At 41.6% G+C, this 15,299-nt stretch overlaps 1 protein-coding gene across 6 annotated transcripts in view; it reads right to left on the bottom strand.

Annotated features, from left to right (window-relative positions):
* Positions 1-15,299, bottom strand: part of xylb (xylulokinase homolog (H. influenzae)) — a 337,542-nt gene that overhangs the window by 307,426 nt on the left and 14,817 nt on the right. For 5 of the 6 annotated variants that reach the window (XR_010017455.1, XR_010017457.1, XR_010017456.1 and 2 more), the window contains exon 2: positions 11,999-12,081. Coding sequence is in view for 2 of the 6 variants with exons in the window: in XM_063044483.1 (XP_062900553.1) it covers positions 11,999-12,081 (83 nt within the window). In the remaining 4 variants the exon portion in view is untranslated. Of the gene's footprint in view, positions 1-4,405; positions 4,445-11,998; positions 12,082-15,299 lie in introns of those variants that run through there. The other variant, XM_063044484.1, reaches the window with a different exon arrangement.

The raw sequence follows: 15,299 nt of genomic DNA, 5'->3' as shown, positions 1-15,299 counted from the left end.
GACATTGGTGTTTCCACACCAGGCTCTGATGCAACCAGTCAATATATTGTCCACCACAAATCTATAGAAGTTTGTCAAAGATTTAGATGTCATGCCAGATCTTTGCAGCCTCCTAAGTATAGGCGCTGCCTTGCTATCTTCATAACTGCACTTAAGTGCTGGGACCAGAACAGGTCCTCTGCACACCCTGAGGAATTTAAGGTTGCTGACACTCTTCACAGCTGATCCCCCAATGAGAACTAGCTCCTCCTCCTGAAGTAAATAACCAGTTCCTTGTTCTTGCTGATTCTTCACACAAATCATGTGAAATCTATTTTACTGTGGGGTCTGTTGAACACATTTCCTCTCCCAAGTTATGATTCAATACAAATGCTTCATATACTCAAAAGGTAACAATGTAAACCACAGCATCTTCATCAACCTTCATCTCCTTCCTAGTCTTCTCACTCACACAATAATTAAACATGCCCTATAAATTATTTGAAGATACCATTCTATGTACATCATGATCACTTCTGATCCTAATCACCAACAGCTCAGAAAGTAAAGTGATAATCTCACGGAAAAACATTTCGCAAGGGATTTGGCAGAGTAGATACATAGTTAATATTTTGCTGGTTGGGATATCTAGAACCAGCAGACACTATCAAAATAAAGGATCAGCCATTCACAATCAAAAAAGTAAAATCTTCACATAAAGTTGGTGAACTCTGGGAATTCCTCACAGAAGTGGCTCAATGGCCATTTATCTTCAGCAGAGAGATTTATAGATTTTTAGATATGAAAGGAATCCAGGCATATGGGTTAGTGCAAGAAGCCACTATTGAGGTTGAAAATTAAACAAGATCTTACTGAATGGCAGAGTTTCTTATCACTGACATTATTTTTGTTTGCTTTTGCGTAGTTTTTCATTGATTCTATTGTGTTTCTTTGTTCTGTGAATGCCTGCAAGAAAATATATATGGTAACATACACGTACTTCTGATGATAAATTTACATTGAACTTTGAAATATGTTGCAAAATCTGTTGCCTTGTGGCACCAGTACAGTACAAGACAAACATTAATAAGTTACAAGAAAATAATAAATAATGCAAAAGAGGGACAGTGAGTCAGCGTTCATGGACCATTCAGAAATGTGATGGCGGAAAGGAAGTTGCTGTCCCTAAAACATTTGAGTATGGAACTTCAGGCTGCTGTACTTCCTCTCCAATGATGGAAATGAGAAGAGGGTATGTCTCCGATGGTGAGGGACTTTAATAATAATGGTGCCACCCTACAATGAACCTTCAGTCAACATCTTCTGAATAGATCATAGAAAAAAACACACAGAAAACCTAGAGCACAATACAGGCCCTTCGGCCCACAAAGTTGTCCGGAACATGTCCCTACCTTAGAAATTACTAGAGTTACCTATAGCCCTTGTTACGAGAATACACATAAAATTAAGATGTTTGCTGGCCTGGGCTAGCATCAGTGGCATCAGCAATTGGTCTGCCACCTGCCCTCAGGGGAAGGAGAGATAAGGAACAATGGAGCAGCGTCTGGAGATGTGTAATGAAGGGACGTGGGAGAGAGAGCTGTCTGGAGCGGCTCCCCCTTTGAACCCTGAACTGTTTGAAGTGATGGACAGGCGATACCCCAGCAGGGGGATAAAAAGGGACAGGTTCGCTAAGACAACACACACGCCACCCGAGGTAACGAGACCCTGGAAGCGGTGCGCCTCTCACGAGTGGGTGAGAAGTACCAGACAACGACAAGGGTGGAAAGGTACGATCAGCGGGAACCCGGTGTGTGTCCGCCCTTGCCTGGGTGCCGGGTTCGCTGCAGAGGATCGACCGCATCTGGAGGAGGGGTCACAGTCGGTGACCTCAGGTGACATCACCAAGGACCCGCCCAAAAGCTGTTTGTGAGCTATCTCGCTGGTCTGTGAGTGAAGCAGTGTTCTGAATGATCAGTTGTTCCTATTCTATCTCTCTCTTCCCCCACGTTGTCCATCGCCATGGCAACGATTACTGCGAACTGAACTGGACTGAACTTTGAGTCATTTTGAAATTTGGTCATTTACCCCTAGACAACGATAGAGCTTGATTAATGCTGTTATCTTAATTCTGTGCACATGTGCGTTTATCATCGCTGAACTGTTGCATTTATTATCCTTTCGATTACTGTGTTGCTCGTTTCTTTAATAAAACTTTCTTAGTTCTAGTACTCCAGACTCCAACTGAGTGATCCATTTCTGCTGGTTTGGCAACCCAGTTACGGGGTACGTAACACCCTCTATTTTACTAAGCTCCATGTACCTATCCAAAAGTCTCTTAAAAGACCCTATCGTATCCGCCTCCACCACTGTTGCTAGCAACCCATTCCACGCACTCACCACTCTCTGCGTAAAAAACTTATCCCTGACATCTCCTTTGTACCTACTTCCAAGCACCTTAAATCTGTGCCCTGTTGAGGCAGCCTCCACACCTGGGAAAAAGCCTCTGACTATCATGAAATCCTACACTTCTTTTACATCTTTTGCATTTGTTTATCGTCTTCAATGTGATCCTGGAACTGCTGGAGCCTGTGATTTCTAATTTGGAGATCGTTTGGGCGTTCCAGTGCTCTGCAATCTCCGAGGGGATTCCAGGAGGGAGAGGCAGCGTGCATTATCCTTTTGGTGAAGAGGCTGTGAGCCAGAGTCAACTCCATTTCACCAATTAAATCTTACATTGCCCGCACATTTGTTCACTGATTAAAGCGACAAGGGAGATCAAAACATCGAAGCGAATGCAGAAGGTGAGCGCCGGCTGCCTGCCTTTTGTTCGCTGGTGGGATCGCTTTGCTATGGAGACAGGAGACTGCCTTTAGATCACTGGGGGACTGCTCTGCTACAGAGAGGGAAAGGACTGCCTCTGTGCCTGCAGAATGGTACCCAGGTTTTCTGCATTTTGGATATGGATTTGGAGTATAGATTTTTTTTACCCCAGACTTAGAGTATTTTATATTCTGTGTTTTTCGCATGATCTTTCGCATTTTTTGTGTATTGGGGAAGGGGATTTGGGGGTTGATGTGCCTGTTACATTTGTGTTCATTTTTTTGTGCGGGAAGGGGGGAATTTGGGGGTTGATGATCTTTTCTTTCTTGGTTTTGTGGCTATCTGGAGCAGAAGAATTTCAGAGTTGTATACTTTGAACCTTCCTGATGCATTGCCTCTTGAAGATGTCCTCAATTGAGGGGAGGGTTGTGCCCCTGATGGAGCTGGCCGAGTATACAACCCCCTGCAGCCTCTTTCAATCCTACATATTGGAGCCCCATACCAGGCCGTGATGCAGCCAGTCAAAATGCTCTCTACCATACAGCTGTAGAAATTTGCTCGACTCTTTGGTGACATATCAAATCTCTTCGAACTCCTAATGAAGTATAGCCACTGACATGTTTTTTTCATAATTGCATCAATGGTGTTGGGCCCAAGACCGACCCTCTGAGAAGTTAACACCAAGGAAGCTTTTTACTGCTGACCCCTTAATGAGGACTAATGTGTGCTTCCTCTTCCTGAAGTCCACAGTCAATTTCTTGTCTTTCTGATACTGAGTTCAAAGTTTTTGTTGAGGCACCACTCAACCAGTCAATTGATCCTGTATGCCTACTTATCATCATCTGAGGTTCTGCCAACAATAGTAGTGTCACTGGTGAATTTATAGATGGTATTATAGATAGATAATTTACAAGTAGTTGACAGAGGGTGTCTTATTGACTTGGACATCCAAATGTTGCTAGATCATATTACTTTCAGGAGGATGTTCTCTGTTAAATAAAGCCAACATTGTATTCCAACAATAAGGGACAAGGTCACTAATTTCAAATAAGACAGAAAATTTTCCAGTGAAGAACGTGCTGTCCCTTCTAATTGGAACTGTCAGCTATCCAGACTGAGGAATTTCCAGAACTAGTTTCTAGATACTTCTCTTCAAGGACATTTACTTGGCCAGTGAAAGCATGAGGTTTGGGAAAGATGCAGTACAGGCCAATATCCACACTTGCTCTTGTGGCTTGAAAGAGAAAACAAAGTTTATCTGAGATTGCCATTAGCTTCCAGGTGCCAATCAGCGGACTGCTAGATCTGACATATATCATCAGGTGCAGGCTACAGCATTCCTGAGGCTTGGAAATTGAGAGTGAAGGTGAACTGATCCCTGTGGCCGCTTGGGGAATATTTTATGACCCGTAGGGTGCAATATTGGAACAAACAAGTACTGGAAGACAAGCAAGGAAGAGTAACTATTGAGCGTGAGCAGTGTGCAGAATAAGCTACGAACATGTTGTAATAAGCAACAGTCTGACTATGAATGCATTGTAGTAATTGGCATTGTACCTTAACAATAGTGTTAAAGGCTGTTTTTTGTGAATGATGACATTACCTGGGAGAAAACTTCAGAACAGTTAAATTCAATATATTGCATTGTGTTCACTGGACATGGACAAGTAGGACACTGAAAAACATTATGGATCAAAATACAATATTATGACTGGTGCAAACTCCCCTGAAAATAGACACACAACCGTTAAATCCTGCATAAATCTGATTTTCAACTCTGCGAGCCTATCTTGCCAGCCCAACATTCATAAAACCTGATTATATTCAGCAAGTCATGTAATATCTGTTGAGACAGCACAGACTGCAACTCTACAGCTCAAATAATAACCAATTTGTAAATAATATATGCAAGAAAACTTTTCCAAGCTTCTGTTATCTTTTCAGATACTGCTGCATTCACCATGCATTTAGAACACTTCCTGTCAAACTCCAAATCACAGTTGCAAGGAGTCTTTTATTTTACAAGTGTCAAATACCAATTTTTCTAATTACCTTTGTCTCAAGAACACTCATTCAACCGTATAGCATTGATATGTTTAGTTAATGAGGCAAAGCTTACAGTTATCTGCCTATAATAATAGAATAAGATAATAGAGAAATTAAGCTTTTAAAACGTTGATATATAGCTTATGGGCTGTAACTTCAAAACATCTCTGAATACTTCCATTTCTGTCATGCACTGGTGATTTTATTCCACCATGTACTATCATAGCTTTATCTGGGGGGTATCATTTATAGCACTGATATATTGTTATGCTAGCAGTCAGAGGTCCGGCCAATGGATCCAGAAACACAAGTTCAAATGCCACCACAGGAGCTGAGGAACATAATGTTAATAATTAAATAAATCTGGTATTTCGTCTCATATGGGTTGTGGGGAGGAAAGAGGCTGTTTTGCTCTCGGTTGTTTTGTTGCTTGTTGTGTTCTGTGTTGTTCTGCCAAGCATTGCGGGCGTGCCATGTCGGCATGGGAATATGCGGTGAGTCTTGCGGGCTGCCTCCAGCACACACCCAGAAGTGTTGGTTATCAACCCAAACAATGCATTTCACTATGTTTTGATGTGCATGTGCTAAATAAATACACTTGTTTCTTGAATCTTAAAGACATAGAAAACCACAGAATCATACAAGGAAAACAACCCTTTCAGCCCACTAAGTTGGGGCCACCCATTTACACTAACCCCATCTTTCCACCACATTCTCCTAGATTCACACGGACCAATTAACTTGCACATCTGTTGAATGTGCACCCAAGGGAAATCTACATAGTCACAGGGAGAACGCAAATGTTCCACACAAACACCACTGGAGATCAGGATTACATCTGGTCACTGGGGCTGTAGGGAAGTGGCTCATCATGCTACCCCAAAGTCAAGGTCACTTCAGCTAAATGAGGTCCAACAGGTCATGTGCCTGCGCCAGTTAATTCCACTCAACCTTCTACAACATAGTTATTTATACAGCATGAGTTCCAAGGCTGAGTAAGAATTATGAGTGTGTGGAAGTTGTGAGAAGGCAAGGAATAATATAAAATCCAAGCAAGGATAGTTTACAAATATCATGCAGTCAATCAAACCCAGGGGTTCCCAACCAGGGGTCCACAGAATGGTATTGGTCCATGGCATAAAAAAAGGTTGGGAACCCCTGACCTAGGCTAAGAAAGGTCTTTGAAGGACATAGCACAGCTGGGGTCTGGAGTCATTTGACATATCTGTTGCGTATTGTAAGCAGCAAGAACGACAACAGCGTAGTATGATTGTGTTTTTATTGAGTCATGTTAGTAACAGTACACGGTGGGCAACTTACATTTGGGAACTATGAAATGAGCACACTGAGACAAAGAAAATGTGCACTCGAAAGCCCACATGAAAGAGAATGCTCCACACGTAGAAGGTGTAATCGATTCACTGTGCCATCATTCAGCCCCATGTGCACTACCTCTCAGTGACAAGCTGTGGAGCACACTTTGCCCTAGGACAATGTGCATTTCAGACAGGAGGCTCTCGTGTCCTCCCATCGGACTCCAACAATCAACGCTTGGATAAGCATTGCTTCTTCGAACTTGCTCAGGAGGAAATATCTTTGTACTTGTATTCCTACAGGGCCAGTCTTGTGATAAAATCATCGAAGTTTTTGTCGGGGGTCTGTCACAGCCTTGAGAAACTGAAGAATACTGTAAGGACGTCGTCCTGCATCCCTTAAACATTGTCCGAATCCTCAAACACATCCATCGGTTCACATTCGTTCTGTAGAAGCAGAGCACCTTAGTATTTCTGCCTGAGTTCTCCCAAGTGTATGCAAAGCAGACTGAGTTTCATTGCTTCCTCCAGCTTGGGGGTTGGTGTTAAAATTGGTATGAGTTCAATGAAGTCTAGGAAGGTTTTCTTCCATTGCAGCCAGGTTCCAGTCATCAGCTTTGCCATAGCTGCAGCCCAAAATGGATTGGGTGCTTGGAAGAGAGAGGCTATTCTTGTTTTGGTCCTTGACGCCAAAATATTCCGTATTTGTGTGGAGCAAGAATGCCAACAGAGTAATATGATTAAACATCTTTACTGAGTCGTGTTAGCAACAGTACACTTCGGGCAACTCACAGTGTGGGAGCTATGGATCAGGCCCACCGAGATGAAAGCATGCAGACTCAAAAGCCCACGCCCAAAAAAGAGTGTCCTGCACGTAGGAGGCTCAGTTAATTCACTGCGCGATCAATCATATGCATGTACACTTGCCGCATTCTTGCAATCGATCCAATATGGTATAATACCAGGACAAGATAAAGATGCAAATGAAGGATTCTAGGGTGACAGTTAGTTTACTAATTCTGAAGTATTATTGGCCTTTAACATGTAGATACTATTGGCTAGTAATACCTGTATTATCGTAGAGTGATTGGTAATTGATTATGCAAGCAAGGATTGGTCAATATCTGTATACAACTACTCATTGTCTGTATAAAAATGGCATTTCTTTGTTCAAACTTTAGAAGTCTGGTGATAGAGACCATAAACACAAGAGATTCTGCAGGCTGAAAATCCAGAATAACACATGCAAAATGCTAGAGGAACTCAGCAGGTCAGGCAGCATCCGTGGAAAGGAATAAATCATTGATATTTTGGGCTAAGAACCTTCATCAGGACTGGATGGATATTACTCTTATGTGCCACCTTGCTAATTGAGTAATTCCTTCTGACCTTCATACTGACCATCTCACATTCCGTTACAATTACTTTTTGCTTCAGTGAAATAATCCATCAGATCTTTCAATCTAATTCACTGTTTTCAATAACAGTGGATTCCGGTTTATTGGGCCATTGGTTAATCAGGGCAGCCGCTTATTTGGAACAAGTCTTAAAGAACAAATAACTAATCAAGAAAATAAACAGCATTCCCTTCATTTATTTGGGACACTATGCCACTTAATTAGGGCAGGTGATTGTTGCTGAAAAGTTCCTAACTAATGTCAGACACATGCACTCGTGTGGCCATTAAACACTACATAGTGCTTACAGCGAACAGCTTTTAGACTGCATCGGTTGTATGTGTTTGTGTCAAAAAGCAATGATTTTGGTCAGTGATTGTTGGCAAGAAATAAGCAGTAAGACAATTCAGAATTGTTTTGCTCACTGCTGTTTCAAGCATTCAGGCTGAGAGATGCCAGAAAGAGCTGGGAGTGAAAATGAAACTATTTCACTATGTCAACAAGTTAGAAACTATGAAAAATTTGAAGGTATTGACAATCATCTTGTATTTTACAATGAAAATGAAGATTTGGAGGATACAATTGTCAATAGCATTGTATTAAGGCAGTCCATTAACTGCACTAGGTGTCTGCACTGATTTTGTTCATTTATAGTCAATCAAAAGAACACAGCAGTTTTATAGTTCTGTAGCAGTACTGAAAGTGTCTGAATTCGTTCTGTATTTTATTTGAATACATAATTAGTTACCCAGTTAAATGGTAGCTTGTTTTTTTTAAAATACCGTTTTAACCATTTCTATGAAACTTTGGCTAATTGGGGCACCTGCTTAAATAGGCCAAACTGTACTGGTCCTGGTGTATCGCAATTAACCGGAAGACACTGTATTGTACTTTGTTCACCTCTTCTTGTTGGATTTATTGTACTTTTTCTGTCCCCAATTCTCCAAGCATAACATCTCCATTTAAATCACTGTTTTGACCTTCAGCTCTAAACACAATTGCTTCAGCAACCTTCCTTGCCATTAGTGTAATTTTTTGTCTTAAATGACCATCAGATGTTGCTTCTCAATCTAATTCCATTGTCTTGCTCAGGAGTCACAAGAGATCTCAGATGCTGGAGATGGAGCATTTGCTTGGGGCGGAAGGTGCAACGAATGGTCCTCCAAGAAACCATCCTAACAGGAGTTTTGATCCAAAACATTCTTAATTCTTTCTCCACCTCCTCCCACCCATACAGATCATGACGATAAGATATAGGAGCAGCAGAATTAGGCCATTTGGTCCATTGAGTCTGCTCCACCATTTCATCATGGCTGATCCATTTTTCCTCTCAACCCCAATCTCCTGTCTCCCCTCCATATCCCTCATGCCCTGAACAATCAAGAATCTATCAACCTCTACCTTAAACATACATAAAGACTTGGCCTCCACAGCTGCCTGTGGCAAAGAATTCCACAGATTCACCACTCTCTGGCTAAAGAAATTCCTCCTCATCTCTCTTCTAACAGGATGCCACCATTCTAAGGCTGTGTCCTCTGGTCTTAGACTCTCCCACGAGAGGCAACATTCTCTCCACATCCACTTTACCAAGGACTTTCACCATTCGATAGGTTTCAATGAGGTCACCCCTCATTCTTCTGAATTCAAGTGAATACAGGCCCAGCACTCTTCATATGACAAGCTGTTCAATCCTGGAATCATTTTCATAAACCTCCTTTGAACCCTCTCCAGTGTCAAAACATTCTTTCTAAGATAAAGGGCCCAAACCAGCTCACAGATCTCCAAGTGAGGCCTCACCAGTGCTTTATAAAGTCTCAACATTACATCCTTGCTTCTATATTCTAGTCCTCTTGAAATGAAAGCTAACATCACATTTGCCTTCCTCACCATAGACTCAACCTGCAAATCAACCTTTAGGGAATTCTGCGCAAGAACTCCCAAGTCCCTTTGCATCTTAGTATTTTATATGTTCACTCCATTTACAAAATAGATTGCCCTTTTATTTCTTCAACCAAAGTGCATGACCCTACACTTCCTGACACTGTATACCATCTGCCCCTTCTTTGCCTATTCTCCTAATCTAAATCCTTCTGTAGCCTTTCTACCTCCTCAAAACTACCTTCCCTCCACCTACCTTCGTATCATCTGCAAACTTTGCAACAAAGCCATCAATTCCATCACCCAAGTCATTGACATATAACATAAAAAGAAGCAGTCCCAACACAGACCCCTGTAGAACATCACTAGTCACCGGCAGCCAACCTTTATTCACACTCTTTGCCTCCTGCCAATCAGCTACTGCTCTATCAATGCTAGTATCTTTCATGTAATACCATGAGCTCTTAACTTGTTAAGCAGCCTCATGTACGGCACCTCGTCAAGGCCGTTCTAAAAATCCAAGAACACATCATCAACCAACTCTCCTTTGTCTATTGTGCTTGTTATTTCTTCAAAGAACTCCAATAGATTTGTCAGGCAAAATTTTGCTGACAACCATGCCGACTACAGCCTCTTTTATCGTGTGTCTCTAAGTATCCTGAAACCACATCCTTAACAATCAACTCCAACATCTTCCCAACCACTGAAATCAGACTACCTGGCTTATAACTTACTTTCTTTGGCCTCATTCCCTCCTTGAAGAGTGGAGTGACACCTGCAATTTTCTAATCTTCCAGAACCATTCCAGAATCTAGTGATTTTTGAAAGATCATTATGCATGCCTCTACAATCTTCTTCACCTTCTCCACCTCTTTCAGAGCTGTGGGATGTACAACATCTGATCCAATCAATTTATCTACCATCAGACCTTTCTTTCAGTTTCCTAAGAACTTTCTCACTAGTAATAGCAACCACACACTTCTGACCTCTGACACTATGGAACTTCCACCATACTGCTACATTCTTCCACAGTGAAGACTGTTGCAAAATACTTATTCAGTTCGTCCACCATTTCCTTGTCCCCCATTACCTCTCCAGCACTGTTTTCCAGCGGTCCGATATCCACTCTTGCCTCTCTTTTACACTTTATGTATCTGAAGGGAGTTTTGGTAACCTCTTTAATATTATTGGTTAGATTACATATGTATACCACCTATTCCTTCTTAATTATTTTGTTTTGTTGCCTTCTGTTGGTATTTGAAAGGTTCCCAATCCTCTGAGCTTTCACTAATATTTATTATATGTCATCTCTGGCTTTGACTTCACTTGTTAGTCATGGTTGTGTCATCTTGCCTTTAGAATACATCTCCTGCGCCTTCCGAATTAGTGTTGCCAATTTGTCCTGCCCTCCAGTGTTCACTCAGTGGAAGAACAAGCTGGACCAGGACAAATTACCATCAATTCTATAGTCATGCCATTCACGAACTAGGGGAATATTTTTTTTTTCTTTATGACTGTATGCTTTTCTGAAATTGTAACCAGATGTGCTATATGCTGTTGGTAATGTGTTTAGCACCTTGGCCCTGGGAAGAACACCATTTCATTTGGCTATATTTGTGTGTGGTTGAAGTATAATCAAACTTGAAGTTGAACTTGAAAATGATGCATCACAGTAAATTTACAGGGATAACAGATCTTAGGAGCATCTTAAATTATTAGAGCTTGAATCAAAGAAAGAGTACAGAAACAGACACCAGCTCAAGTATGCAGTGGCCATCAGCAACTGTTTCCATTAATCCTACGTTACTCACATTTATCATTGGGTGAAAAAAAATTCCTAATCTGAGGGATTTGATTGTTGAAGACGTAGTCATCAACAGTGGGGAAAACACTGGCAGTGCCAGTTGCAATCACACAGACGGAGAACGTGAGAAACTAGAGAGATCTGAATATCAGATACCAAGTACAGCGCATTGACGATGGATAAACAGTATGACGCAAGTTTGGAGACAGGCAACAGAATCCCGGAAGATCGCAAACATATGGAGAATGGAACTCAAGTAGCTGCCCGAGAAACACTGTAAATGGAAACACAGCATTGACAAAACCATGGAAAAAGATTGCTGCAGGAGATGAGCTAATCCTGTGAGCTATGCAGAATAGCTCTGAGGATGAGCACAAGCTCTGGTAAAGGTGCAGGGTACAGAAGCCTATTAAATACAACACTAACACTAAACCAACTATTTCAGCCTCAGGCAGTTGCCAAAGAGAAGGATGGAGCAAGGGGAAGGTGGAGAAAATGCTCAATTGGGAAAAACAAAGTTGTATATCCATTTCACACACTGTCATGGCTTCAAGCTATTATTAGATTAAGATTTAGCTTCGAGTAGAAATTGACTAATTTTCTTAATGAATAGCTGCCACTACTTAATCCTAGTAGATCTGCTAAAATATGTGTCAGACTTAAGTAGCAGCAGAATAATGTTCCTCTGTAATTAAGTGTCCACTCCACATTCTTCTACCCTTTCTTTTGTTGAAGCAAATGAGTATAAAATTTCTTACCCAAACTCTGGAAAATCATCATCAAACTTCACATTGGCCTCATGGATTATGTTCAGATCATCATCAATAACTATGGCTTTCATCTAGAGAGGAGAAAATAGATTTGAGGAGAGAAGTGTCATAATCGTTGAGGAATACAATACAGAAACAGGTTCTTTGACCGAGTGAGTCCGCGCCAATCATCAATCATCCTGCACTAACCATTCTATTCACCCCGCATTTCAACCACTCTTGGGACAACTTTTGTGGCCAAATGACCTACCAATCTGCATATCTTTGTATACAGAATTATAAATGCTTCATGCTTCACGCAAAGCAATAATTCAATTGATTATCACAGAACACTCTAAGTAAGTACAAGGTAGATAGGGGCAGCTTGCTTTTCTGTAAGTTAGTGTACATACACATGTATAATTTAATTTTATTCTTATGCACATAAAACACATACTAATAAACTGTAAATGGGATTAATCAACTACAAGAGTTCCCAGCCTTTTTTATGTGATGGGCCAGTACTATTAAGCAAGGAGTCCATGGACCCCAGGTTTGGAACCCCTGGTCTAGTATCTGTCTAATCTCTGACAAGGCTAATTTTGATGGCATTAAACAGAAACTTGCAAAAGTTGAATGGGAGAGTAAAGGCGTCAAGCAACTGGGAGGCTCTTAAAAGTGAGAGGGAGAGAGTTCAAGGCCAACATGTTCAGTTCGGGTGAAAGGCAAGGCTGGCAAGATTAGGGAACCCTGGTTAACAAGGGATATTGAGGTGCTCATTGGGAAAAAGTTGTAGTCAGGCAGCTGGAATCAAACAAATCCCTCAAAGAGTACAAGGAATGGAGGAGTAGACAACAGATATCACAAGGATAATACCAGAAATGCAGAAGGGACAATGAGATATCCATGGCAGATACATTAAGCTAGGCAAGAGATGCATACAGAACAACAGGGATGAGCAGAGCATTGTGGAACAGAGAGGCCATGAGATAGAAGTAATTCTCTGCAAGTGGCGGCACAGATACACAAGATGATGAAAAAGGCGTATAGGCATGCTTGCCTTCATCAGATAGGGTACCATCTGATGAAGACAACAAACTATATAATAATAATAAATAAAATAGCAATACATATTGGGAACATGAGATAAAGAGTCCTTGAAAGTGAGTCCATCACTTAACTGTTTCCACAACCTATAGTTCACTTTCAAGGACTCTTCATCTCATGTTCTCGATATTTATTGCTTATTTATTATCATTATAAATTTAATCTGTTCTCAGCTCAGACTGGTAAACCTGATGTACAGTCATAGTCAAGCACACTCATTTCTCAATTGCTAGGAACTTTTGGACTATTATGGTGGTTTTTAGTATTGTGGCTTTCTGGAGGTTTACATAAATATTGCTGTATAGGCCTATTTGTTTAATCCTATTATGTAGTAACTTTGGGATGATGCCAAATGTAGATATTACTGTTGGGACAATGAATACCCTGTTCTTGTTCCAAAGTCTTTCAATTTCTTCTTATAATTCAGCATATTTGGGGTTTTTCACTTATTGCTTTCTGTATGTTATGTGTGTTTGGAGAGGCTATAAAGTTGCTCGAGCTTTTTTATCCTCCACGACCCAGATAAACACGTTGATGTAGTGTGGAGCCTTCCGTGCTTCAAGGACTCCATCAAGCGATGCCAACTCAGGGCTACCCATGTTGTAACAGCTGTGGACGAGATGCCAGACAAAGATCGATCCAACCCCGGCTCCCAAATGAATAAAATTGCATCTGCCCCTCCCAAACCACACGTCTATTAGAAGTGTGAATGCCATACGAAACAACAATCCTGTAATATTATATACGGACAGTTATTATAGATTGTCCCATCTGTAATAATAGACCAGTCATAATATAGTTTGTAGGACTATTACCTCTGGGGCGCCTAGGGGCAACTCGTGTAGCAACAGAACTCTCAATGGATACGAGTAAATATTCTCAATTCAGCCTGGTACAGCTAAAAGCACAACTGCTTCCAAGGTCAGTACAGTCATACAAGATGTCTTAATGCATTTAAACGAACTATTGCTGCTTAAAACCAACGGAAACAATATTGATTGTGGATGGATGCATCCTTGTAGGATTCCACACAGGAAGCGTGGCTGCAGATCAGGGATACGAATGCGTTTAAGGAAATGGAGTTTTAAACTCCCAATACCAACTATCTTGCAGGAAAACATGCAGCCTCTGGTGAATAAAATTGATGATCTCAGAGCTAGGCTGCTGAATCAAAGGGACATTAGGACCACGTGTGTCCTTTGTTTCGCGGAATCCTGGTTAACCCTTTCCTTACTGGATGCAGCAATTCAGATCAACGGGTTTACCATACACTGTCAAGATAGATCTATAGAGTCTCTCAAAAGAAGAGGTGGAGGAGTATGCTTCATGATCAACTCTTCTTGGTGCACAACTGTATCAGTGCTGTCCCAATTCTGCTCACCAGACCTGAAAACCTACAGCGCAATACAGGCCCTTTGGCCCACAAAGTTGTGCCAAACATGTCCCTACCTTAGAAATTACTAGGCTTACCCATAGCCCTCTATTTTACTAAGCTCCATGTACCTATCTAAATGTCTCTTAAAAGACCCTATCGTATCCGCCTCCACCACCGTTGCCAGCAGCCCATTCCACGCACTCACCACTCTCTGAGTAAAAAACTTACCCCCGACATCTCCTCTGTACCTACTCCCCAGTACCTTAAACCTGTGTCCTCTTGTGGCAACCATTTCAGCCCTGGGAAAAAGCCTCGAACTATCCACATGATCAATGCCTCTCATCATCTTATACATCTCTAGCAGGTCACCTCTCATCCTCTGTCGCTCCAAGGAGAGAAGGCCAAGTTCACTCAACCTATTCTCATAAGGCATGCTCCCCAATCCAGGCAACATCCTTGTAAATCTCCTCTGCACCTTTTCTATGGCTTTCACATCCTTCATGTAGTGAGGCGACCAGAACTGAGCAGAGTATTCCAAGTGGAGTCTGACCAGGGTCCTATATAGCTGTAACATTACCCCTCGGCTCCTAAATTCAATTCCACAATTGATGAAGGCCAATACACCGTATGCCTTCTTAACCAGAGTCAACCTGCACAGCTGCTTTGAGCGTCTAGCAGTCTAGAATATCTAGCAGTTAAGTGCTGTCCTTTATACCTACCGCGGGAAATCTTTGGGATCATTTTGGTAGCAATATACATTCCACCTCAGGCCAATGTCAATCAGGCTTTAGATGATCTGAGCAATGGGATTAACATGCACGGAACAGT

Source organism: Mobula hypostoma, chromosome 3 (genome assembly GCF_963921235.1).
Source record: "Mobula hypostoma chromosome 3, sMobHyp1.1, whole genome shotgun sequence".
NCBI lineage: Eukaryota > Metazoa > Chordata > Chondrichthyes > Myliobatiformes > Myliobatidae > Mobula > Mobula hypostoma.
The sequence above is the reverse complement of the archived record's forward strand: the minus strand, read 5'-3'. Positions and strand labels throughout refer to the sequence as shown.